Source organism: Bombyx mandarina, chromosome 03 (assembly GCF_030267445.1).
Source record: "Bombyx mandarina strain Sakado chromosome 03, ASM3026744v2".
Lineage (NCBI taxonomy): Eukaryota > Metazoa > Arthropoda > Insecta > Lepidoptera > Bombycidae > Bombyx > Bombyx mandarina.
In genome coordinates this window covers 9,227,572-9,255,323 of record NC_143210.1, presented here as the reverse complement: position 1 = coordinate 9,255,323, position 27,752 = coordinate 9,227,572, and the positions used below count along the sequence as shown (strand labels likewise).

At 36.7% G+C, this 27,752-nt stretch overlaps 2 protein-coding genes across 2 annotated transcripts in view; one reads left to right on the top strand and one right to left on the bottom strand.

Annotated features, from left to right (window-relative positions):
• The first annotated feature begins 1,029 nt into the window (after nucleotides 1–1,029).
• LOC114251583 (Integrin betanu subunit) lies at nucleotides 1,030–27,752 on the top strand. The gene is made up of 13 exons (XM_028185908.2): nucleotides 1,030–1,315; nucleotides 10,019–10,157; nucleotides 13,810–13,967; nucleotides 14,869–15,034; nucleotides 15,318–15,462; nucleotides 16,056–16,245; nucleotides 16,348–16,469; nucleotides 16,584–16,913; nucleotides 17,017–17,189; nucleotides 17,856–18,047; nucleotides 20,024–20,193; nucleotides 21,329–21,532; nucleotides 23,237–27,752. Exons 1-13 carry the CDS (start codon nucleotides 1,249–1,251, stop codon nucleotides 23,620–23,622), a joined length of 2,442 nt encoding a protein of 813 aa, XP_028041709.2. The 5' UTR covers nucleotides 1,030–1,248; the 3' UTR covers nucleotides 23,623–27,752.
• Nucleotides 25,271–27,752, bottom strand: part of LOC114251575 (estradiol 17-beta-dehydrogenase 11) — a 54,316-nt gene continuing 51,834 nt past the window's right edge. Inside the window, exon 7 of the mRNA XM_028185894.2 lies at nucleotides 25,271–27,642. Coding sequence (XP_028041695.2) covers nucleotides 27,468–27,642 — 175 coding nt within the window. The 3' untranslated portion in view covers nucleotides 25,271–27,467. The remainder of the gene's footprint in view (nucleotides 27,643–27,752) is intronic.

Sequence of the window (27,752 nt, the reverse complement as noted above, 5' to 3'; positions counted from 1 at the left end):
AATTTTATTGCCCTTTTACGTAGGGGAGCTTATGGCCCACCTGCTGGTGAGTAGTGGCTACCGTCGCTAATGGACATCAGCAAGTGGACAGTAGCACAGCCGCTGCCCACCGCTATGTTTGTTACAAAAGTATTATTCGTAGATTAATTCATTTCATTAATGCACTATTTATGTGAGAAAAAGGGAGTGGCTATTGAAAACGCCTGTTAATAATTTTCATAAATAATCAAGGACTCTACTGCTCTATTAATAATGTTTAAAAACATTTATGAGTGTTTTGGAAATGTATTATACTGAAATTTGTTTACTAATTATTGCATGATCACTGGTTGTTTAGTAGTAGGTGGTAGGTGGGTGGCGGTTACGTTACGATGTCTATTTTGTCCTATAACTACTTCTCAGGTAGGCCGTGAGCTTTGTCTGCCTGACCACGGCAATGGAAAAGGGAACCAACAACTCCTTCTCCTGTGATTTGGGCTGTGTTAAATTTATTTATATGAAAAGGTTAAGTAATCATCCCATAAATAATACCAAACTTTAGCTTAAAAGAAAACCGCCTTAAACAGAATAAAATATAATTAATGCTAGTCGAAGTCGATTGAATATACATTATTAAGAATCACTCAAAAATTATTGGTCAGATCTTGATTATATCTAATTAGGATTACATCAGAAGCATTAACTATCAAATAAATGAAAGGAATCATCAAAATCGGTTCACTTATAAAAAAGTTTTGAAGTTACACACGCACAGATAAAAATACTGTCGAATTGAGAAATTTCTTCTTTTTTAAAGTCCGTTTTAAAAAAATCATCTCTCGGTTGTCGGACATAGGCATGACAAAGCTAGAACAAGTAGTATCGAATATCGGGCATCCATAAATCCAATTAAAATCAACGCATGTTCGTCGGCAACTGCAAAGAGTATAATTCCATATTAACATCTATTGCTTCGTTTTTAGACATCAATTCGCCAAACAAATGAACGTGCTTTTCTCGCGGCTCATACCGAAGTTGAATGAGTGTTTGATGAGCGTTCACTCGGCGTGGACTGTAGAGGTGCGGCAGATGTCGAGCTGTGAAGACGTAGGGAGGCGCGGGCCAGCGCGCCCGAACTCGCCGCGGTCTCCTTATCGCTATCACCTTATCAACCCTTATCACTGGCCCATCGCGAAACCGATCGCGCAGCACTCGTTTCACACACGTGCGAACATTTCGGAGCGGATGTGAATTTATTGAGTTTTGATCATGTACGATTATACGTTGTGTAAATTGTTAGTGTTTTCAGTTATTATAATATACACGTGCGGTCAAGGTGAGTGGGTCCTCGATAAATTTTCGTTGTGTTTACTCTGAAAACGACTTGATAATAGATAACGAGCGGTCGCGCGTTGTTCTTTTAAGAAATTGTTTGGAGCAACATTTTTTTTAAACTTGCATCAAATATTCTAATTTTTAGTAAAAATGTTCATAATGAATCTTTCGAAGTTTTGTGAAAATTTTGTACCAGTAAAAAATATGTCATTGTGTTTTCACAAAAATCAGTGATTCACGAATTCGAATAACACCAGCAAAAATAACCTTATCTGTTCATAAAAGTAAATGTAACTTCAAAAGAACAGATAATGCAGTCAGTTGAAACAGAAATAACCGAATAGACGCTGAACCCACCTGTTACGGGCATTACTTTTCCGAAATAGAATATATCTACACGATATATGCCTGACAGATTTATTTATACATTTCAATGGGAAATTATTTACTATAACATCGAGTTTTCTAATTAACATGTTATGCGACGTGAGCTATTGTACAACGATTACTAGAATATCCAGCTAAATATATATTACCTTATGAGACCCGTAGAGGACTGAATTATGAGTCATCGCTGTTATTACTCAACAAATGTTATGTACTTATGATAAAGAAGAGGTTGCGGCAGTAGCACTCATGCCATTCTAAACTTTTGGTAAATAGTAAAGCGGAATGGAATAGTAAAATAAGGTTAAAATAGACTTTTGATTACGTCATAATTCTGGTCTAGTATTTAGGTCGGTTAGGTAAATTTTCTACTACGGGTACAAGATCGGTCCTAGAGTCAGTAACTTTGTTATTTGAAGTCCAGGAGTGCTTATTATTGTCCCTTTTTTTCCTACCTATGCTGATAGCCTTGAGCCACGACCCACTGAGAAGATCAGGCGAGAAACTCAGTGGTTTTTTTTTTTTTTTATTGCCCTTGTAGGCAGACGAGCATACGGCCCACCTGATGGTGAGTGGTTACCGTCGCCCATGGACTTCAGCAATGCCAGGGGCAGAGCAAAGCCGCTGCTGGGCTGTGTTTATGGGTTAATTTACTCGTCGAGCCCTTCGTCGGGGTTCGGCGAGGACGGTGACCGGTGCTTGAGGTATCTAAAAGCACCTCATTGTTCAGAATGTTCCTGGTATATTTATATCTATATTCCGGTATAGCACCGGTACAAATAGCTTGATGTTGTTGAACGTGCATCGTTTTTATTATTGAGGACATGGCTACTTACCGATTAGTGAGTTTTCACTTTTATTGAAGGTATAAAGCTACGCTTACTAAGGTCATCGGTTGAAATTTAACGGTAATCCGATGTTTTTTGAATGTGGTCGCACTTAATCATTTTATTTGTAGTATTAATTACTTGTGACTTTTAAATACTCAAACAAGGAAATTGGTTGAAGTGATTCACTTCGTAGGTGTTATCATCTTTTATAAATATATAAAAAGCATTAATATGTAACTTTTGATACGTGTAAACCTTGGAGACATGAGATTGAAATCTCGACTATTAATATTGAAACCGAAACGCTTGACTGTTGCAGCAGAAAGACCCAGAATGATAGTGCCCGCGGGCGTGGTCTCACAACACGTTCTATAATCAACGATAATATTTAATTTCTGTATAATATAATAAAATACCTATTCAAGAAACTTTGTGTACCACATAATTATGTCTTGCATTTAATCTTAAAGGATGCCGAAAATCGCTCACAGTATATTTGCATAGAAATCTCAGGTTTGGGGTTTTTTTTATTGCTTAGATGGGAGGACGAGCTCACAGCCCACCTGGTGTTAAGTGGTTACTGAAATCCATAGACATCTACAACGTAATTGCGCTACCCACCTTGAGATATAAGTTCTAAGGTCTCAGTATAGTTACAACGGCTGCCTCACCCTTCAAACCGAAATGCATTACTGCTTCACGGCGGAAATAGGCGGGCTGGTGGTACCTACCCGTGCGGACTCACAAGAGGTCCTACCACCGGTAATGTGTGCCTGCCTCTACGGAAAAAATTACGCATGATTTTATTTTGCGCTTTAACTTCTTTTTTTACGAATTCGTAATTTTTTTATGTATTAATAAATAACTAGAGGTCCCGCAGTAGTCGAAATTCGACTATAATTAATTGGAATTATATAAAAAGTTTGTACACTATTAATGATTGTATTTTATTCTTCTATAATCACAAATTTCGGGCTACACTATAAAAAATATTAATAAAGACAAACAATATTTAATCTATTCTCAATTTGACCACAGACGTCAAGAACAAAAGTTTGACAATAATGCATGCGTGTGTGCGTCAAATACATGGTATGTAGTGTGTGTAATGTTTTCTTTATTGATTTAATGTATGTTTAAGCATAATTTAAAAAAAAAAATTAGCATTGTGCACTTCTTCTCTATATTCTCTATAAGTGTGGAAAATTCCATACTCCTCCGTCCGCGCAATTTTCGTAAAAAGGGATACAAAGTTTTTGCTTCACGTATCAATATATAGATTGTGTTAATAATTAATAAATATTAAGTACATTTTTCGAAATTAAATTTATCGATTCCCTAAAAATAAATTCAAAACATACAAAAGTTATGTAGGTATCAAACTTTCGTTTCATAATTACAATACAAAAATATATAGTTTCGATACTCACATATTAATATAAAGATATATCTAGAGCGAAACTAGACACACTAACATAATATCATAAAACGTTTTGTCAAAACAGTCGTATGCCCATTAATTATTGTATCGGTTCTGTTTGTACGGTTATCGCTGGATCGATTTGCTGTAACGCTGTGTTAGATGAACATTGAGCACGTGCCGGTTATACTCATGCCCAGGGTTGTCACTGCTGATGCATTTGAAAGTATTGTTTAAGCACTTAGGCATAACTAGTGTGATGTTTTGGAGGGAAAAAAATATTAGTTGTTGCTATATCTGTACGATAAAGTTTCATGTGTGTGAATGGAACTTTTAAAAGCAAGTTTATAAACTAAATAGTTTATCTATTAAATAGTAAAAAATTATTACAAAAAATTGGCAAAGTAAGTGCAAAATATAATAGTAATATGTTTTCGTGTAAAAATGCCGTTATTCTCGGTATTCCCTTTCGTGTGCAATACCCGCTTGATGACTATCAACATCTCTGATAATTGAAATGTTGATGGGATATTTGCGATGTATAATCGAAAAGCTTATGACATTAGTTATATTGGATTTGTCAGACATTTACCGATATGATTTAAGTACTGCATTATATTAACGATTTGTGCATTGCAGCCCTATTTCAAACTCTATTTGTAGTGAGATTATAAGTAAGAGTGCCCGTAATCTCACATACGCCCACATAATTTGTGTCAACACGGTATTAACTCTACGCTTCCTATTGAAACTGTTTTGGTGGTCCATTTTCGTATACACGTATGGCTGGCTTTTGATGTAATCGTGAGGCAGTACATGTACTCAGACGTTTGCATCCAAACAACCGAATTCAGTTTCCATTTATAAATTGAATCGTGCGTGTTTTCATTTTGTGTTTTTTATTATCACAAGCAATTTGATTAGGTTTTGTTGGTCATATACATAATTTTAATTTTTCTTAATAAAATTGATTTAATTTGTATCTTTGTATACAAATATACCATTTTAACCACACTCTACGTACATATGATAAAAAAAAGCAATAAATGGTAAAAGCGGTCGGTATGGTATTGTGTACTTACCTCACAATTGGACAATTAGTGAAATAAATTCGACACAATAAAAGTAAATAAAAGTTCGATAAGAGTACACTTATATTCTATTCCAATTACAAAGTCCCATGAGACAGATATTATTATTATGGTATTGTGTGTGAATTAATTGTATAATGATTTAAATTTATTGTGTATTTTTAAATGATGTTTACGATCATGAACAAAAAATGATTATTATTTCAAATTATGCGAAACGTGAAGAGTTACGTTCTAAGTAGTGTCAAAAGGGATTCGTAATTGGAATAGAGTGTAAGTTTCCAAATCATTTGTTGTTTATTTGTTTCAAGTTTTAATAGAATTCCAATACGAAATGTGTCCATAGTTTATATCAAATCAAATCAAATCAAATCAAAAAAGTTTTATTCAACATAAATGAAAGTACATACTTGTGGAACGTCAAAAGAACTACCACCAATTCACAAGAATTAGCCTCCGTCCTGAGAAGAATTGGCAAGAAACTCAGCGGGCATGTCTTTTTTTTTTTTTTTTAAATATTAGATTTTTTTTAATATTAGATTTTTTTAAATATTCATTTTTACAATATGTAATTATAACATAACAATTATTACAATATTGAAATGCCCGGAGCGAGCAACTCATTCCCACTTTGTGCAATTTTCTAGATAATCATTGACTTTATAGTAAGCTTTATTGCACAGATGTTCTTTAATAGTTTTCTTAAGCCTATGTATATTATGTAGGTTCTGAACATCTTGTGGGATTTTGTTGTACAGGCGCACAGACAAACACCCGAATGAATTTCGTATCTTATGTAACCTACTCATCGGCACAACAAGCTTGTGTTTGTGTATAGTAGGTGATGGTTGCGTTTAGAAAGACTTTTCGTTTATGCAAATGATTTTGATGCGCGAATTAAAATTAGTCTAGATTGAAAATGTAAATGTGAATTTCTTCCCGTTCCCGAGAAACACTACCCGATCATCAGCCCAAGATTTCATGCAATGCAAATAAATAATAATTATCTACGCTGCGAAATATTGCATTTGTGCAATTTCCGAAAAAAAAAGCAGTCGGTTGACCCGTCTATCAAGCGAATGCGCCCGCTTAGTCGAACATCATACCCCTTTAATTTTCTTATTAGTATTCCCATAGTATATTATAAAACTAGCGGAAACTATTGAGGGAAATAATAAAAAATGCGCTATTTAAAATAAAACTTTTATGAGAGCGAAAATGTCACAGATGATATCATAATATGTATATAAATCTTATGCTGAATCCTAAAAAAACAAAACACGATCATTGACCCTATTTCGTACAAGCACCTGCCATTGTTAATTAATTCACCTCATTTTGTATTCACGGATTGACAAATTAGGTAGGAGCCTTTTTGACTATGAGCTCTATGACATAACCAAACAAAGATTAATAATTCCCGTTATACATTGAATATTTATTTATTAATGTGCACGTATCGGATGCAGGAAAATTATAAAGTGGAAATAGTCGCACTATTATACTCGTAGAGTAACCAATTCAATAAATTGTAAACTGCTTTTGTATTTCCCAGGTCCTAATTTAGGTCTTATTGTTAGAGGTATGGAAATCATATGAGCAATCTCATTAGTATTTAAATAATATTATATTTCTTATTTTGCATTTCATATTATCAAAATTACAATTATTATGCATTTTTTGTGTATTTTTGAATTCTATTAAACCTTTTCTTTCGGCCAATGTAGTTTCATGTACCAAACCAAATATTTATCCAGTTTACATCTGTAACAAATGGAAAAAAAACTAAATCATTATTCCGTTTTGTATCTTACAAAAAAGTCCCGGCTACGTATTGGAGCACAACTTCCTACGTAAAGCCGGGGTGTGCGTATTCGTCCGGGCGGATGTCTGTTGTCGTCGTCTTCGGGGCCTCGAAAAACGGGACCTGTCCCTCTTGTGGCTGCGTATGGATCACGGGGGCTGTATCCGAATCTACGCGTGCCTGTACAGGTCCCACAGCAGTGATGCAGGTTCAGCTCTGTTTGAGCATGCGCAAGAGGGGACTAACCGCGTGCTTGAGCAGTACCCATCTGCGGAGGTGGTGGTTCTTGGAGACTTTAACGCTCACCACCAAGAGTGGTTGGGGTCCAGAACCGCTGACCTCCCGGGTCGGACTGCCTACGATTTCGCCTTGGCCTACGGCTTCTCCCAGCTGGTGACACAGCCCACCCGTGTCCCAGATATCGAGGGGCACGAACCTTCTTTGTTGGACCTTCTGCTGACCACGGATCCGGCCGGATACAGTGTGGTGGTCGACGCTCCGCTTGGATCGTCTGATCACTGCCTTATTCGTGCTGCCGTACCACTCTCTCGTCCTGGTCGTCGAACGACGACCGGGTATCGTAGAGTTTGGCGGTATATGTCAGCAGATTGGGATGGATTGCGTGAATTTTACGCATCCTACCCATGGGGGCGGTTCTGCTTTTCCTCTGCTGATCCTGACGTCTGTGCGGACCGTCTTAAAGACGTGGTGCTCCGGGGGATGGAATTGTTTATTCCCTCCTCTGAAGTGCCCGTTGGGGGTCGCAGCAGACCCTGGTATAACAATGCCAGTAGGGATGCTGCACACCTCAAGCGGTCCGCATACGTGGCATGGGATAATGCCAGGAGACGTCGGGATCCTAACATCTCAGGAGAAAGGCGGAAATATAACGCCGCTTCCAGGTCCTACAAGAAGGTGATTGCCAAGGCGAAGTCGGAGCACGTTGCTAGAGTTGGCGAGCGATTAAAGAGCTATCCCTCCGGGAGCCGTGCTTTTTGGTCGCTCGCCAAAGCTGCAGAAGGAAACTTTTGCAGGTCTAGTCTCCCACCACTGCGCAAGTCCGATGACACTCTGGCCCACAGCGCGAAAGAGAAGGCTGACCTTCTGGTCAAACTCTTCGCCTCGAACTCGACTGTGGACGACGGGGGTGCCACACCACCGAACATCCCCCGGTGTGATAGCTCCCTGCCGGATATCTGCTTCACACAGTGTGCAGTTAGGCGGGAGCTCCGACTCCTGGACGTCCATAAGTCGAGTGGGCCAGACGGCATCCCCGCAGTGGTTCTGAAAACGTGCGCCCCTGAGCTGACACCTGCGCTAACGCGTTTGTATCGCCTCTCTTATTGCGCTAACAGGGTTCCGTCTTCATGGAAGACCGCCCACGTCCACCCTATCCCCAAGAAGGGTGACCGGTCGGACCCGTCGAGCTATAGGCCTATCGCGATAACTTCCTTGCTTTCCAAGGTGATGGAGCGAATAATAAATACACAACTCCTGAAGTATCTTGAGGATCGCCAGCTGATCAGTGACCGACAGTACGGTTTCCGTCACGGTCGCTCAGCTGGCGATCTTCTTTTATACCTTACTCACAGGTGGGCTGAAGCCTTGGAGAGCAAGGGCGAGGCTCTTGCTGTGAGCCTTGATATCGCGAAGGCCTTCGACAGGGTCTGGCATAGGGCACTTCTATCGAAGCTACCATCTTACGGAATCCCCGAGGGACTCTGCAAGTGGATCGCTAGCTTTTTGGATGGGCGGAGCATCACGGTCGTTGTAGACGGTGACTGCTCTGATACCATGACCATTAACGCTGGCGTTCCACAAGGTTCGGTGCTCTCCCCCACGCTTTTCATCCTCTATATCAATGACATGCTGTCTATTGATGGCATGCATTGCTATGCGGATGACAGCACGGGGGATGCGCGATATATCGGCCATCAGAGTCTCTCTCGGAGCGCGGTGCAAGAGAGACGATCAAAACTTGTGTCTGAAGTGGAGAACTCTCTGGGGCGAGTCTCCGAATGGGGTGAATTGAACTTGGTTCAATTCAACCCGATAAAGACACAAGTTTGCGCGTTCACTGCGAAGAAGGACCCCTTTGTCATGGCGCCGCAATTCCAAGGAGTATCCCTGCAACCTTCCGAGAGTATCGGGATACTTGGGGTCGACATTTCGAGCGATGTCCAGTTTCGGAGTCATTTGGAAGGCAAAGCCAAGTTGGCGTCCAAAATGCTGGGAGTCCTCAACAGAGCAAAGCGGTACTTCACGCCTGGACAAAGACTTTTGCTTTATAAAGCACAAGTCCGGCCTCGCGTGGAGTACTGCTCCCATCTCTGGGCCGGGGCTCCCAAATACCAGCTTCTTCCATTTGACTCCATACAGAAGAGGGCCGTTCGGATTGTCGATAATCCCATTCTCACGGATCGTTTGGAGCCTCTGGGTCTGCGGAGGGACTTCGGTTCCCTCTGTATTCTGTACCGTATGTTCCATGGGGAGTGCTCTGAGGAATTGTTCGAGATGATACCGGCATCTCGTTTTTACCATCGCACCGCCCGCCACCGGAGTAGAGTTCATCCATACTACCTGGAGCCACTGCGGTCATCCACAGTGCGTTTCCAGAGGTCTTTTCTGCCACGTACCATCCGGCTATGGAATGAGCTCCCCTCCACGGTGTTTCCCGAGCGCTATGACATGTCCTTCTTCAAACGAGGCTTGTGGAGAGTATTAAGCGGTAGGCAGCGGCTTGGCTCTGCCCCTGGCATTGCTGAAGTCCATGGGCGACGGTAACCATTCACCATCAGGTGGGCCGTATGCTCGTCTGCCTACAAGGGCAATAAAAAATAAAAAAAATAAAAAAAAAAGTCCGCGTTGTTGACAAATTTATGAAGAAAATTAGAAATTGCAGAACATACTATTTGTACTATCTATATATATGAAAATGGATTGCTGTTCGTTAGACAGAGAAGGTTTAAAAGGTGAATAAATATGAAAATGCCCGGAATTATATAAAAATAACAATTTTGTTTTTCCTTCAATGTGTCCCCCGTCGGACGGATTCCTTTTGTTTGTTTTAAGTTTATTTTATGGAAAGTTTTGGTGTTTTATTTATCTATTGAGGCAAAACGAAGTCTGCCGAGTCAGCTAGTAGTTAATACATTATTTTTTGTTAATCCAGTTCAAGAAAAACTGCTCAACAAGCTAGTGTGCATCGAGCATGAAGAGTGCGGTGCGTGTTTGTCGGCTGCTTCGCACTGTCGATGGTGTGCAGACCCTTACTTCAGTCACGCTGCTCCCAGGTGCAACGACGACGAAAGGTTTGACGTTTTGGATTGTTTAAAAAAAGCGCGGCAACGTGTTCCGGTGTTCTAAGTCCTCAAGCACCAATAATCCGAATGAAAAACGTACATATCTGACACATCGCCTTTTCGCATTAAAAGTGTACAATGTCCAAAAATATTCAAATATATTATATGCGTAAACATTTGGTATCACCAGTATTTTTCTCATAAATACTGTCAAAAGAGCGTAGTTTAGTTATAGTTTTTTTTTTTTAGTTTACCTATGGTTTAACTACATTAACAAAATTAATACATAATTTTATCTTACTTTAAATGACAGATAATGTAACTGGTAAAAAATAAAATATAAATGTTACAAAGATGATTAATAATAAAAATATTACATGTTAAACCTTTAAAACACTCTCCTGTAAAATTGTTAGTTTTGAGATTATACAGTTTTAATGCGAGAAGACGGCATGTTCACGAATGACCTACACACACGATGACGGAATAAGATCGTCTGGTAAGAATTGGACCCAAAAAATATAATTAATTAATTATAATTTAAGTAACTACGTGGTGATAGGGTTTAATGTGAGCCGGCACGGAACAATCGTTAAGCGATGTAGTTTATGTACCTCAGTGGGCTTATTGCGAGTTTTTTAACTCAAATTTTTATGCAATTGGAACAGCGCCCGTAGCGGCAAACGTAGGTAAATGTTCCATCTCCAAATTTAAGTTAACTTTTACGCTATAGAGAACGTTAAAAAACTCGCCCTAAGCACAAAGAACTCTAGGTGGTTAACACCTATCACGGTGGGCCGAGAGTTCGCACACCAGTCTCAGTAAAAAATTAAAATAAAATCGAACATTTACACGTTGATGTCAAATGTTGTAATTCACTCTTATCCCGTGGCTATATCGTTTTGTGTTCTATTTATAGTATAAATAATTTATTTTATGGATAGAAAATGACCGAATATAAAAGCATCCAGTCCCAGAATTCTATTGATCTATGACTTTTTACGTTTAATTCGTCTTAACGTCTAGTTACCTAATTGAAAGTTAGTTTCTTTGTATTTATAATGGTGACGTTACTAGTTGTTTAGCTTCATGTGCATTTAGCGATATTCTAAATTGGCGATAACTTTGTTAGTATAATTAATTAAATAAATAAACCGGTTCCGACCGATTTTTTAATCTTTTTTTATTTAATAGAATGATTAAAACACTGTTTTATTGTGCCAGTAAATCAGTAAATTGTTTATAGAGTTTTAGATGTGAAAATTCAGAAATATGCATTCATAAGGTCACATCGCTCGCAAATCCTATTTGTATCTGCTAGTTTGTTGAATGGGCATTCATTAAAAAAACATGTTTAATTATATATATTTTTAGAAAATGTAGACCGCTTTAAGAAAATAATTTTAATATTTTTCTAAACATTCACTGTTTTTATGTAATTTTAATAATTAATATAAAATGTCATCGTTTTCAAGATGGTGACATTATTAGTAGCACAGCGAAGGTGGATTAGGTTTTGACCCTAAACATGTTACTCCTTTTATCAAGGCCAGCCGTTCATTTAACAAATTATTTTAATTTTTTCTACGAATCAAGCAGGTACATCATCTCTAAAAATCAATTGTTCTACACTCATTGATACACAAGTCTTAAAAAGAGTGACTACCTTCATACTTTGAGTTGAAACTATGAAAGTGTTTTGACGATAACGAAAAAATCATAACAAAACTGACATTTGTGTTGTACACAGAGTATATAAAAATATAGAGTTAAAGTATCTGCTTGAATAAAGCCGATGATGACGTAATTCCGAGACAAACAAAGGTTAAAGGTTGATTAAATATATTAGTTATTAAAGATATGTTTTTTGTAATCAGCTAGCCTATTTCTCGAAATGCTCTTTGTAATAAAAAAATACTCAATGCCCATTGTGATTGACGCTGATTAACGTACCACGAGTTTTATTTTCAAGGTACATTGATCTTCATGGTTTCTTGTTCGTGGTGTGTTAGTGAATTTGTTTTTGTCGCGTATTAATCTTGCTCATACCTATAAGTTATGGTAAAATCCGATCTCTGTCTGTCTGATTAACGATTAGTTTGATAATTACCTTCACATCAATTGGGAAAACTGTAAACATAGTGGAAAGCATACGCGAACCTGCTTGCTATCTTTGGACTTGTAAAATACCTTATATCTGTCTAAATTTATTTTATCATTTGTTTTTGGGAATCTCTATAAGTTAGATATTTGATGTACTATATGTATCTTACTAACTCATATAATTGTTTTTATACAAAACCGATAAAAACAATTGTATTTTTCTATGTTTTTGAGTAATAAAAGCTCAAGGAACTTTGAACGAATGCTGCCAATTAAAAGATCACAAACGAATTCAATTGTCTTCCAGACTTAAGTAAAAATTATTCAATCTCTATAATTTTCCGTCGCCCGCTCTGTTATTTGGAAGAGCGACACCCAATTAGAAAAGAAACCCATCGTTATCATAATAATAGAACAAGCATACAATTTGTAGAGTAATAGCTACAAGGTAAACTAAGCACAAAGTTTTATTCTTGTAAACCTTTGATGCACATTCTTCGATGCGGTTCCCACGTTCGCTGACCGAGATGAGTTCGGATGTGGCTCACTAATCAAGAGATCGCCGTTTGATTGATTATTGATTGTGCCCGCGTCGGTCCACGTCGGGTGAATGCTTTTCAATAGGCTTACTCCAACGAAGACGTGCCGAGTTCGGTAATTTCGACATCGCAATAGAATAATGTAATTTCTGTGCTTGTTTTATTTTCTGACAGCTATGTGGACAATCCGATTTACAACGACTTGGGAGGTAATGTAGGGGCCTGAGAATAAAGGAATTTTATGAATGATAATTGAATTAAATAGATTTGTTTTAATTTTCATGACATGTCCTTCTTCAAACGAGGCTTGCGGGGAGTACTTTATGGCAGGCTGAGGCTTGGCTCTGCCCCTGGCATTGCTGACGTCCATGAGCGACGGTGACCACTCACCATCAGGTGGGCCGTATGCTCGTCTGCCCACAATAGCAATAAAAAAATTAAATATAATATATATTTACAATTTATTTTTACAAACGATTTTTGGGCCTTCGTTGCTCTTTCTCTTGACGTTTGGGATGGATCCATTTAAAGTAAGCTTCGTACATTTAAAGTAAGCCCTTCGTACATTTTCCTGAACAATCTACATTGCTTTGTCATTTTTTTAAACTCTAATGTTTAGATCTTTTTTAATGTCCTCTCTAGGTTACAGCGGGTCGATTTTATTATTTATTTCCAAAATTTGTTTTCATCACCGCTACGAGTATTCTTCGTTGTGTTGGATATATGAACCAAAGTGATTAATTAGTTTGTCTTCGGCTTTCGCAATTTATAATGCTTCTTGGATGTTCTCGTCGCAAATTCTATTTTGTAGCAGCTCGGTTTAATCTATTATTATTTTAAAAAGGTGTGAAAATCAAAAATGCTTCATTAAATTCCAATTACTTAAAAAAAACGCTATTCTTTATTTATTTTGATCTATCGAAAGCTTGTAATTGTATTTCATTAGTACTGAAATCTTAATGCTTTCAAATTTTAGTGATTTTAGTAATTTAAATTAAAGACTTGGCTTTTCTTTACAGTTTGGTGTCTACGGGATGCAGTCAAGCTATGATACAACGACCAGAGAAACCTATATGGGTTGTGGCCGAAAATAGTTCCTTACAAGACATGCAACCGGACAGTGAAGAGTCCGTAGTACAGATTCAGCCTCAAAGGATCAAATTATCGTTGAAACCACGTACGTGTTTATATGTTTTTTTTTTAATTTCATATTTTCCTATATAAATCTATTATCTCATTAATTGGAATTCTGCACTGCGCGTGCAACTGTATTATGAACTTTAGATGTGGATTTCATCCACTTCTGATTGAAATATCATTGTCAAATTTGGTAACTTTATTCATGATAACAGTACAATAATATTGTTTGGTCGTTATGGCCCGATTATGAACTTGGAATTGAATAACGGAACTGCTCTTCTACAAATAAACTCATCGAGATAGAGCAGCGGTCGGGGAACGGCTAAATTACCCCAAAAGGGGTAAAATGAAATTTTGGGGGATAAAAATGAAACTTTTGTGAGTAAAAAGTGTATATTGAAGCGAAACTTCTTTAAAATCGTTGTGATTTCAAACTCGATGAAACTCGATGAAACGAAACGAAAAAATAATATATTTTTTTCAAAATTATCGTGGGGGCTATAATATGAAAGATGCTAAAAAGAAGCGATTTCGTTTTTTTTTGTTCTTCGCCATAATATCAACTAACACAAAATTATTTTGGGGTAATAATTAAAAAAGTTCCCCGATCGCTGAGATAGAGCCTATTCAATTTATGTTAACGAGTCTATTTGCAATGCGCATTATTTACTTTGAAACAATGTTTTTTTTTAAAATTATAATTATATAATTATAAAGTCTGTATTAAGCTTATAAATATATCTTAGGCTTGTAGACATTCAAGAATTCATGAAATTCAAATCCAACCCCGCGTGGCTCAGAGATACCAAACTTGATTTTAATTTATCTTCTTTGATACCAATACTTTATAGGTACTGTGAGTATTTACAAACTGTGGACTTAAGAAAATACGCACTATTATCTTTAGATAATTTTGAAATATATTATTCAACTTTCAGGTGAAACAAAAAAAATTAAGTTCGTATACCGGCCAGCGAAGAACTATCCTCTAGATCTCTACTACCTGATGGACTTGACCTGGTCAATGAAGGACGACAAGGAAACACTGGTTTCCTTAAGGGATGACCTGCCTATTCTGTTAAAGAATTTAACTGACAATTTTAGGTACGTATTTTGTGACTCTGGATGCTTCAAAAGAAATTTGTATAGACAGTTTAAACAGGTTATAAAATAATAATCAGCAAAGATTGGTTTGAAGAATCAATTTCAATAGTAGTCCTACGTGAACAATAAAAACGATAACTATTCCAAGACTCGCAATTGATAAATCGAATTATGAATTAAATTGTAAAATTGTGCATCACGTCTTCGTACCGACAGATAAATGTTGTAATTAGTCAAAAACAAACCAAGTTTTGTTAAATAGGTAATTATTTGTATTATTTAGGCTCGGTTTTGGTAGTTTTGCTGATAAACCAATCATGCCATTCATCAACGTAGATGATAGAAGAAAATCAAACCCATGTGCTGTCGAGGAAGAAGCTTGCGAGGCAACATACAGCTACAAACACCATTTATCTCTTACTAACGAGGTAAATAAATTCAATCAATTCTCTTTCTTTTTTTTCCTGCCTATGCTGTTAGCCTTGAGAGACTATTTAAGCTTCGCCTTGACGTGTTGGTGAGCTCACGGGGCTCAAACCAGAGATATGCTAACACTGACCCTAGCAAGAGCAGTGCTTCGTAGAATCTACCACCGGATCGGAAACGCGACCCACTGAGAAGATCCGGCGAGAAACTCAGTGGGCTGTGTCTGTGGGTTAATTCGCTCGTCGAGCCCTTCGTCGCAAGCGACGGGTTCGACGAGGACGGTGACTGGTGCTTGTGGTGCCTAAAAGCACCGTTAATGGAAAATTTTGATGTTGAACTAATGAGAATATTTTATGAGCAAAAAATTCCCTATATAAAACTGCAGTACCTTTGAGAACGTAATGTGAATTATCGTTTAGTTTTTATTGTTGTCTTGAAATTTAAATTATTTGGATCATTTGAATAATCTGACTGTGATTGGTCACAGTCGTCAGAAAACATCGAAAATTCCGCTTCCTGCCGTATTGTTGTTAATCACAATCCCATAGATCGACAGTCGTAAGTTGCTTGAATGATTTATTATGAATATTTTTAGGTAAGCGATTTTATCAAGAAAGTAAACACGAGTTCAGTGACTGCAAATCTGGATAACGCCGAGGCACAATTAGATGCCCTCATGCAGGTTTTGACTTGCGGCGAGAAGATCGGATGGTCGACGAAAAGCAGAAAGATCGTAATTCTCTCTTCAGACGGACTGTTGCATATTGCTGGCGACGGAAGGATAGGTTGGAATAACAAATTACTCATATTATTACTTAATTATTATACGTATCTCCGCTTAAATAACACCATAACTAATCTACATGTGATTTTTTATACATTTCCAGGAGGAGCAGCATTAAAGAACGATGAAAATTGCCATCTGGATGACAACGGCTACTATAACAAGGCGGACACCTACGATTATCCATCTATTGCTCAAATCTTTAGATTACTTGATAAGTATAAGGTTAGTTTAACACAATTAAATTGTCTTTTTACGCAGCATGCTATGATCCACTCGTCTCTGTAAACTTTATTGTGTACTCAACTTAATCAGTTTGGTTAACATTTTTCTTTTTAGGTTAACGTTATATTTGCTGTAACCGAAAGTGTCAAGGACCACTACGATAGTCTACACGAACTCTTAAAAGATTTCACGTACGTAGCTAAATTGGAAAGTGACAGTTCCAACATTCTAAAGCTCGTCAAAACGGGATACGAAGACATCGTCAGTGTTGTCGATTTTGAGGACAATGCAAGCTCGGGGCCGGCTAAGGTTCGGTACTTCTCTGATTGTGGAGTGAAAGGAGGGTCGCTTGTCGAGACGACGCGATGTACTGGAGTCGAATACGGCATGACCCTCAATTACGAGGCGCACATCACTCTCGATGCTTGTTCGGAATTTAAAACTGTAAGTAATTAAATTCGGAATTTAAAACTGTAAGTAATTAAATTCCGAAAGCGGCTAATTACGAAGAGAAAACGAGGGTTCATTCCATAGTTTTTGTTCGCAGTCGAGTCAGACGATTCGCATTTCCGAAAGCCAACTTGGACAGGACTCGCTCACTCTCGATGTGGAATTACAATGTGGATGCAAATGCGAAGGCGATTCGCAGAAAGATCTGTCCCTGACGTGCCCAGTCAATTCTCACCTCGTGTGTGGTGTTTGTCAGTGTAATAAAGGCTGGTACGTATTACGTAGATACGACGACTATTAAACTTACACGATAGTAACTTCTGTTTATACTAAACTAGCGGCCCGCTCCGGCTCCGCTCGGGATTCAACAAAAAATTTAAAGATGTTTCGAACGATGTTTTATTTTTTTAAATAAAAGAACACTTATTGCGACATAACTATAATAGTTAGACATATGCTGTCGCGACACTTTTTGTAAATAATAATGTGTTCTACAAAGTCGTAGTAGGTACATTATTTTATTCTATTATCAATAGTTTTCGCAGGGCACGCGATGTAAAGAATAATTTATGCAATTTATTTACACCTTGGGTTACATTATTGGAGTCTTAGTGAAGATCCCAAATTTTTTCAAAAAAGATTATCCAGTGAAAGAAAAACAAGCTTCCAAACAGTTAAAGAATTTTTCAAATCGGTTCAGTAGTTTCGGAGCCTATTCAATACAAATAAACAAACAAATCTTCCTCTTTATAATATTGGTTTAGATTAGTATAGACATTGACTAACTTTCTTTTGGAAAGTAAATATTGTAAACCATCAGCTTTGTGGTTTTTTTAAATCTGACATTTCATTCGCAAGAGGTTTTATAGTTATTATAGAAAATATAATCAAATTTGGATACTGTTTAAGTCTATTAAAATTAATTTTATGTTTTAGGTCCGGACCAGACTGTGACTGTTCAATAAGCGACGAGGAAGTATCTGCGGAACTAATGGCTCAATGTCGAGAGCCGAACTCGACGCGGACTCTCGCCTGTTCCGGCGCCGGAGACTGCATCTGCGGGAAGTGCGACTGCGACCGTGGCTACAACGGAAAATATTGCCAGTGCAAGTCGTGTGAAACTAGTCCGTGAGTAATGAAACGCTTTATTATTATTTTTTAGAACATTTCGACTCTTTGTTTTGTTTTTATTTTGAAACTTTAAACCGGCTTTTGACTATGGGATGTAATATATATCACATTTTGAGCTAGATATTACATCTCGCGATTGCTGTTCCACTGTTGGCACTGTAAGATATATAAAATTCTACACAGTCATGTCCTCATGTCATCAGTCAGTCAGTCTGCAGACGAACGTCACCATTTAAACTGTGGACGAGGCAGGAGGAGGTGCGGTGAAATATACTTCTTCAAAATATCGTTTATTTGCTCGAAAAAAATATTTATAGTTTGTGATGTAATATATATTATAGCTCAGTGTGAACGGTCTCGTACAAAATGTATGAAGAGCGATAAAATATTATATCTCAAGATTATATCATATTATATATTATATTATATCCCATAGTCAAAAGCCGGTTTTACTGTTACATACCTAGTGTGGGGCCTATTGAATTACGTAAAGCTATCTAGCTCGTTTTTAAAAGAAGTACTTTATATAAATATTTTTACGGCCGCAGTATGTTAAGACCACCTTGTATCGAGTGATTACTCGAACACATAAACAATACAATCTCAAAGCCGCTATTTAGTTTGAGATCTTAGTCTTAACTTCGATACCCTTAAATTAATTATAATGTCTTCATAAAACTAGTTAATATAGTTATCACTTATATTTAGTTGAATCTGAAACCTGTTGTTTTGCTCTCTTAATTACATTAAGCCAATATAACGTAGACATCACCTAAACTTTTGGTACGGTACTTAAAATATCTCTCGTTTTCCACGTAGTCTTATTTTCAGGTTGACATTTATAGAAACGATGACAACGAATATTTTTGGAAACTTACAATTAGTGAAGGAATGAACTATTTCCGTTGCAACCATTTTAGTCTGTAGCCAGAGTTTATTGACCTTAAATGAAGACATCGGAAAATACATTACGTTCCGTTAGTTTATTAATGAAGATTATAAGAATAACATAAAATTTTGTAGCAGAATTATAATAATCATGAGATTTAGTTTGAAGCATTTGGTTTATCTTGTAATAACACCAACTGCTATTTTAGGTTTTATTGAGCGGTACTGGATAGGTTTTTTTCGGAACTGTTTATTTTGTTTATAATTTCGGTCACAGAGACATATTACTGTACTATATTAAAACAAATATATACTTTCCTTAACTGCTATATAACGAATCCTGAAATTAACTGCAGGTGCGTGATGTTCGTCTTCGATGGTCGACATTTATTTTTTATCTATGTTCAGTAAATATAATATATCTTTATGTTCATCGTCAAGATAGACGTACATATCTATAGACACAGCCCACAGAGTTTCTCGCCGGATGTTCTCAACGGGTCGCCATTCCAATTCGGTGGTAAATTCAGCAAAACACTGCTCTTGCTAGATCTAGTATTAAGTTCTCTCAAGCTGAACCCGTAAGCTCACCTACCCGTCCGCGCGTAGCTGGAATAATCATGTAGGCTACCAACGATTCGCTGGGGAAACAAATATGAACGCACCAAAAAATTTAAATTATACTTTCTGAAATTCCTAAATTGTTTTTTTTTATTACTTAGATCGGTGGACGAACTCAAGGCCCACCTGGTGTTAATTGTTTACCGGAACCCATAGACATCTACAACGTAAATGCGCCCATCTTGAGATATAAGTTCTAAGGTCTCAGTATAGTTTCAACGGCTGCCTCACCCTTCAAGTCGAAACGCATTACTGCTTCACGGCAGAAATAGGCGGAGTGGTGGTACCTACCCGTGCGGACTCACAAGAGGTCCTAACACCAGTATAATATTTAGCTAGCTTCTTTAGAAACGTTTTAGTATTATATTAACATGACTCGCACTAATAGGGAATCAACAAAAAGGTAATCATTTCCTGTAAAATTAAAGTATTTTAAATAATACAATTGCCTTGTATTCTTTCAGAGAAAACGGTATCGAGTGTGGCGGTGTGGGTCGCGGCGTGTGTGTTTGTGGACAATGCGCGTGTGCCGACGGCTGGGGCGGACCTTCCTGTGACTGCACCACCGTATTGGATTCGTGTATTGCACCGGGAGACGAAAAACTTTGTTCTGGACATGGAGACTGTGTTTGTGGTAAATTGAGATCTAATTTGCCACGTACCATTTTGCCACCATCAGTTGGGCCGTATTCCTGTCGTCTGCCTGCAAAGGCAATAAAAAAAATAGCACAATTTTATTCTCAGATGATGTTTACGCCATACGTTGTTCAGTACAATTAGTGACAGGAAAGGTCAATTGTGGAGATGATACCGTTACTATGGATATGTTAAGAGAATATAGTGCAGAAATGAATTGGCCAGGATCGCGGATCTATAACTCCGGTGACGTAGCTATCATAGAACAAAAGATATTTGACAGATGCCTGAATCTCACTAACGACATATTCAAAGATACGCTTGCATATATATATACAAGTTCCGAACAACAAACAACATTCGGGCCTTCAGTGTACTGAACAACTTCACCCACTCGTTGGAAGATCTTCCCTGTATCATATTTTTTTTTTTTTTTTTTTTATTGCTTAGATGGGTGGACGAGCTCACAGCCCACCTGGTGTTAAGTGGTTACTCGAGCCCATAGACATCCACAACGTAAATGCGCCACCCACCTTGAGATACAAGTTCTAAGGTCTCAAGTATAGTTACAACGGCTGCCCCACCCTTCAAACCGAAACGCATTACTGCTTCACGGCAGAAATAGGCAGGGCGGTGGTACCCACCCGCGCGGACTCACAAGAGGTCCTACCACCAGTAATTACGCAAATTATAATTTTGCGGGTTTCATTTTTATTACACGATGTTATTCCTTCACCGTGGAAGTCAATCGTCAACATTTGTTGAGTACGTATTTCATTAGAAAAATTGGTACCCGCCTGCGGGATTCGAACACCGGTGCATCGCTTCAACACGAATACACCGGACGTCTCATCCGTTAGGCCACGACGACTATATTCCTTCAAACCTTCAATACATGTCGAGCTGAATATATTATAATGCTGAGCATAGCAGATTTTGGTTTAGCAACGACGATATACTTTTATCGTTATGATAAACTTCCTTAACCTCAAAAGACGCTATTTAATCCGAATTTGTGTCTAAATTAGTCTAGGAATATTAATGAAAATACCCTATCAATGTAGCTATTAATCGTAAGGTTTACGAATCTCGATCTGGCTTTGAGTTTTTTTGTTAACTATTAAAATTTCCAGGTCAGTGTCAGTGTTCCGCCTCTGATGAGAGCAGCGGCTCCGTGTATTCGGGCACGTTTTGCGAGACATGTGCAACCTGCGAGAATCCACTATGCGCAAACGCGGAACCCTGCGTTTCTTGTCATCTCAACAGCAGTTGTACGGATATATTATGTACGATTGGCAGCGTCAACTACACAGTCCATGACAGAATGAGCGAAGCTGGTAAGTTTAAGTGTTTATTAAAATACGATTAGACTATTCGTAATTTAATTATACCTATTATGATTTTGTTGCTTTTGTTAGGGCTATCAAATTATTGACCAAAGTACCTATTACTCGTAGTATATACAAAAGTTACTGTATTTATTTACGTATTAAATTTTCTATATTAATAAAATAATGAAGATGATAATGATATGATAAGAATGAGACAGAAAAAGAAGAAAAAAGAGACCAAGAACGAAAAATAGGGAACTAATTTAAAATTTATTTATAGTTTCGTTAGCTTAAACGATATTCGGTTAAGTTGTACGGATCTTTGAATGTTTGTTTTTTATTCCTTAGATGGGCGGACGAGCTCACAGCCCACCTGGTATTAAGTGGTTACTGGAGCCCATAGACATCTACGACATAAATGCCCCACCCGCCTTGTGATATAAGTTCTAAGGTCTCAAGCAAAGTTACAACGGCTGCCCCAAACCGAAACGCATTACTGCTTCACGGTAGAAATAGGCAGGGTGGTATCCACCCGCGCGGACTCACAAGAAGTCCTACCACCAGTAATTACGCAATTATAATTTTGCGGGTTTCATTTTGATTACAAGATGTTATTCCTTCACCGTGGAAGTCAATCGTGAACATTTGTCGAGTACGTATTTCATTAGAAATATTGGTGGGTCCGCCAGCGGGATTCGAACACCGGTGCATTGCTACATACGAATGCACCGGGCGTCTTATCCTTTAGGCCACGACGACTTCAACTATTACTAGGGTGACATTTAAGGAAAGTGGTTGCGTATCTTTTGACCTACTCACCAAAATTTCAGCTATTTTATAATGAATACGTATGCATAGGTGCTGTGTCACCGTAGCATTAATTTCACTTTTCTTTAGTTTCGTTTCATTATAAAGTTCTTAATAAAGCTACTTAAAGCGTAATAATGACAGGAAAGCGCCATCATAAAGAGAATCTGGGATAATTTCTATGGTACTTAGTTTGTGGTTAGTTCGAAAGTGAATGTTAACGCTAAAATATATGTAAGAAAAACAGCAAGCGGTTTTAGTTTAACTATAAACTCCACAGCTTGTATGATGAACTGTGAAATTTAATTTTATGAAACTGTACCGGCTTGTGGGTTTTTGTTATCTAAAATTTGACTAGGCGTGGCCTGCTTGCTTACCTACTTACTAGGTATAGTCTTATTATTATATATATAATCATATTAGAGATAAACTAAGAAGGACGCGCGTGACGAGCATATCTATACTAATATTATAAAGAGGAAAGATTTGTTTGTTTGTTTGTTTCGAATAGGCTCCGAAACTACTGACGATTGAAAATTCTTTTTCATTAGAAGCGACATTGTCCTGATGACATAGGCTATTTTTTTTTTTTTTTGTTTCATGTGTGTTTTAATGTTTCCGAAGCGAAGCGAGGGCGGGTCGCTAGTTATTATAGAAAAAGAAAGTTAGATACTCATAGAGAAAAGTGTATACGAGAACAATTTAACATAGGAAAGATAACTAGTATATGGGTGAACAAAGAAACAATTTTATTAAGCTCTAGTTTTCGTGTTATGTGTGCAATTCATTAAATTAGAACATTTAATTAAATGATGATAAACATTTTAAGCAAAAATATAATATGTTTTTGCAATCTTAAATAACTAAATATCTTAACTAAAATTTGATCTTTTTGTTTTTCAGGGTCCGTAAGCGCGGACGATATCACCTGTATCCTTCGCATAGAGGAGAACTCACTTGAATGCGAATACAAGTACACTTACAACGCGGTCAGACAGTCCATAGTCGCCATGGAGATTGCGCTTCGTTCTAAAGACTGCTTCCAGCCGACCAGCGCTAAGATCATGACCAGCGCCTTCGTCATCATAGCCTGCGTGATAGCGGCAGGACTTCTGATTATCTTAGCCATAAAGAGCGCTCAGATTGTTTCAGACAGGCGAGCATACGCGAAATTCGTTAAAGAAGCACAGGAGAGTCGAAAGAATATGCAAGAACTGAATCCGCTGTATAAATCTCCTATATCAGAGTTTAAGCTGCCGGATTCGTTCCCTAGAGATAAGAATGATTAAGTGCATTACTGAGGGGTTGGCTTATTGATGAAGTTTTTTTTTTATTGCCTAGATGTGTGGACGAGCTCACAGCCCACCTGGTGTTAAGTGGTTACTGGAGCTTGAATTGCTGAGCTTGATTGAATTTATGAAAGTATTATTGTACTGGTGTTTGTTACGTGTGATTCATCTTCGTTTTGTGCAAGATAATTGGCTTCTTGGGAGGCCGTTGTTGCAAGTATCGAGCTTAAAAAATCTTCAATTACGTTAAATAGATACATTTTTGTTGTATGAGCAATGATGTGGAGCGAATTGAAGTGAGGTTGGTTTTAGGACTGTAATCAATTCTGATAAAATGAAAATTAAACGAGTTGAGATGAAATTAAAAAAAAGGTTCAGGAAAATTGTAGTTATTTATCGAGACATCAGTGACTTTTTTGAAAGAGCACGAGAAGTCATGTCCAGCGCCGGCTACTTCATTTTACCGCATTTGTGCAACTTCATACGTGCTAAGCTGTTAATAAACTACCATTATTCCATATTTAGTCCTAAAGAAGTACTAATTTAACAAAATAAAATAGTTCACACAACTTCACTCCTCGCGTTCGCGCCAAAAAGTTCGTTGTTGTCAGGAATTTTTAAAAATCACAGATTATAAAAACCACAGATTATTAACTTTTTTCCAGTGAAACAGTTTAAGCAAAAAGTAGTCTCTTTAGTTTGAGTAAAACAAAATATAGTATTGACGTTAAAATCTACATCTTAGCTGATTAATAATTTGCTTTTTGTAACTAATCAATTTTATAAGTTTATAAGTTTTACATAATGTAAGTATACTGATACCAAAAAATATAATTAAGATTTTTGTTACTTGTGCTATAATTATTTAAATATTTATAGTAACGCAAAGAGAATACAGAGTAATAGGAAATCTAAGTACAAAAGCAATGTTTAGTTCTATGAAATCTCCTTAGGAGAGCCGTGGCAAGAATAACAATTTGATGAGTGTAGAAGAGTTAAAATTATACTAATACCAATACATAAACTTATATTTCCATGTATATCAACACGTTTACCAAATATCTATTGAATATTAGATTAAAATCATATATTAATCCCATGGAAGCGTACAATAGTGATTATTGTTGAGTGTATTGCTGGCAGTGTTGAATTTACATTCGAGTCACTAGGGCCTAGTGCCAAGGACTGCGAAATTTTCAAGGAAGACAAAATTGTTGGTCTGAGGAAAAAGAATTCTGCATCATCAAATCGGTTTGAGAGGTATCATCGCAATGAAGACACAAAGTAAGAGGAAGAAGTGCACTAAATTTGTATATCTTAGGTGCGATGTTATTTTAGATTTAATTTGCGATCTTATATTTAACGTTGAATGAGCATTAAAAAAACAGCTATTGTATTTTTTTGTTGTCATAATTTCTTAGATTGTACTTTATTTTTCCTATAAGAGAAAAAAAACTAGTCGTCTTTTCCGTACTTAATTTCAAAAAAACAACCAGGGTCTACATTACAATGTAAATTGAATATATATTTACCATTACATTTTAACTAATATTAATCCCTTGTTAACTATGGTATTGTTATACTAAAACATATGTAGGGTACTTTTATAAGATTTAGGTTATTTAATAAATAAAATAAAACGCAAAACAACACTCTTTAAATTTTATTAGCATTTAAAACAATTACGTGTTTTTAATTCTTATAAAATAAAAACGATAATTATTAAAAATGCTACGTTAAAAATGTTCATCTCGAAAACCCGAACTAAAAGTAAAAATACATTTAACTTATTAGTTAGCACAAATACGTAAAGAGGTAACTTAATTTCACAGAAGAACTTGAAACGACTCACTATTTTTAATTTGTCATTCGAATTTTTTATAATTTATTTTTAGTAGATTTCTGAGACACTTCAAATTCTGTGGTCGTCGAGTTAACATTTTAAATAAAAACCAAAATTGCATTCACATTTTATTGTTAACTAAAATGATTCATTACACAGAACCGTCGTGTCAGCAAATCGTTTCTCTTCTTCGAAGATCTTATTACGAATTATTCTAGTATATACAATAAAACAAAATCTTTTTTGAGCAAATACAAGTAACACCCTCTCCCGTTCCAAATTTAAAAATAAATCCAATCTCTAAGTACACGTTACATGTGATGATGTTTACATACAAAAGCAATCATTAAACAGATCACAGTAGTCCAATGGTAAACAGCCATATGAAATAAAGATGACACATGGCATTTAAAAAAAAATGTATAATGTGGTGACGTTAAATTTTTCGACATGGCAATGCTTGTCCGTAGTGTAGACCATTAAGGTTTCAGATTTTCTTTTGCGAACCTCAATTTTAAACATAGTTTTTCAATGTAAATAAATATAATTCTAATTTATACTTTAAATATAAACTCATTAATGTATAATTTAATTTCAAAATTTCATTAATGTCGTAGCAACGTAGAAAAAAATAGGCTTTTAATAAAAAATATTTTGAAACTTTAAATGCGTTGTATCTGAAGAATGTTGCCATGTGAATTTGAGGACGTCGATTACATAAAGAACATTAAGTTATGTGACTCCTATAAATTCCTTAAGATCTACGTAGCGCAAGTTCGACGTCAAGTTATCTGGCTCAAACAAAAGGTTGTGAAGAAATTCTACCGCGCATTGAATTGTAACGGTCGAAAAAACAAAAACAAATATAATTCTACTAATAACTAACTGGAAATCAGTTAGTATCATAATAAATATATTTCATAAAGCAATTATGAATAGTTGTTGAACGTTTTTCAATATTGTTGATGGACCAACGAGCGTATCTTGTTAATTGGTTCCCGGAATCCATGGACAGCGGGAATTCCGTCATCCGCGTTGAGAAATAAAGTCGAAATTAGATTATAATCATATTTCGACAGAGTTTCAATCATCTTGCTTCCTAATCGAAGCCTTCAAGAATTGGTAAAAATTGTCTGACTCAAACCCATTTTTAGAAGTTAAGTTAATATCTACAAAGTTGTGAACGACAAAAAATACTGTTTATATGAGATACGTAACGTGAACGTCTCATAAAAACACGTAAATTTTCTAACAATGCATTTAAGTACTAAAAATAATGCTAATCGCACGACGGTTAAAAATGGACATTACATTTTTTTTATTGCCATTACATTTTTGTTTGACGCACATTAACAATACTTTATAGCTAAATTGCGGGATAATTCATTCTTAAGTTTGATTGCCACAATAAAATACGAACGCAAATTATTTATTTTTTATTATAGTCGTTTCTGACGTAAATAAATGTTTAGGTAAAGAAAAAAAAAGACGTTGGTCCTTTAGATGATCGCTAAGAGAAAAACATAATTATTTAATGAATTATATTTTATTCTTATTTTGCGTTGCGTATAAGTATTGTAATTTTTGTTTTGTTACAAATCTCTTATTTATTTGTTTTAATTTAAAAATTCTATTTTAACTATCAACGTCATTATTTGTTTTTATTGTAACGGTATACTTTTGACAAATTAAAATACACCTTAATAAAACATATAAACTGCAATTTATATACGAGAAACATATTCCAAGATCCATACTGTATATTGAAAACCTATTTAGCACCATGAACTATTTTGAATGACAAGAATAAATTCAGATTTTTTCAACACAACTTAATAGTAATTTTTATTTTATTTTATTGCCCTTGTAGGTAGACGAGCGTACGGCCCACCTGATGGCGAGTGGTTACCGTTGCCCATGGACTTCAGCAATACCAGGTGCAGAGCCAAGCCGCTGCCTACCGTTAAGTACTCTTACTAATCATAACATACCCTGTAAATATTCAAACCTGGCGGTCGTGTCTTGCTGGGGGCAGCAGTGACATAGGCCTGGAGTCCGTTTTCATGTCTATTTTTGGTGCTGAGGATGGTGTCTCTATACGCGCGTTAGGGGGCACAGGGACCGCGTCCGGCACCAGACCGCGGATCAGCTCTGATATACACGGCCAAGGTACTATCCTGTAATGTAATTAATGAGGTTTTATTTTATTTTATTTTTTATTGCTTAGATGGGTGGACGAGCTCACAGCCCACCTAGTGTTAAGTGGTTACTGGAGCCCATAGACATA

Bases quoted from the DNA above. Each gene is read 5' to 3' on its own strand.
- LOC114251583 (XM_028185908.2), top strand. From the start codon at position 1,249: ATGTACGATTATACGTTGTGTAAATTGTTAGTGTTTTCAGTTATTATA. The intron at 13,968-14,868 runs GTACGTGTTTAT...TTCAACTTTCAG, and splicing joins CAAATTATCGTTGAAACCAC to GTGAAACAAAAAAAATTAAG. The intron at 18,048-20,023 runs GTGAGTAATGAA...GTATTCTTTCAG, and splicing joins AAGTCGTGTGAAACTAGTCC to AGAAAACGGTATCGAGTGTG.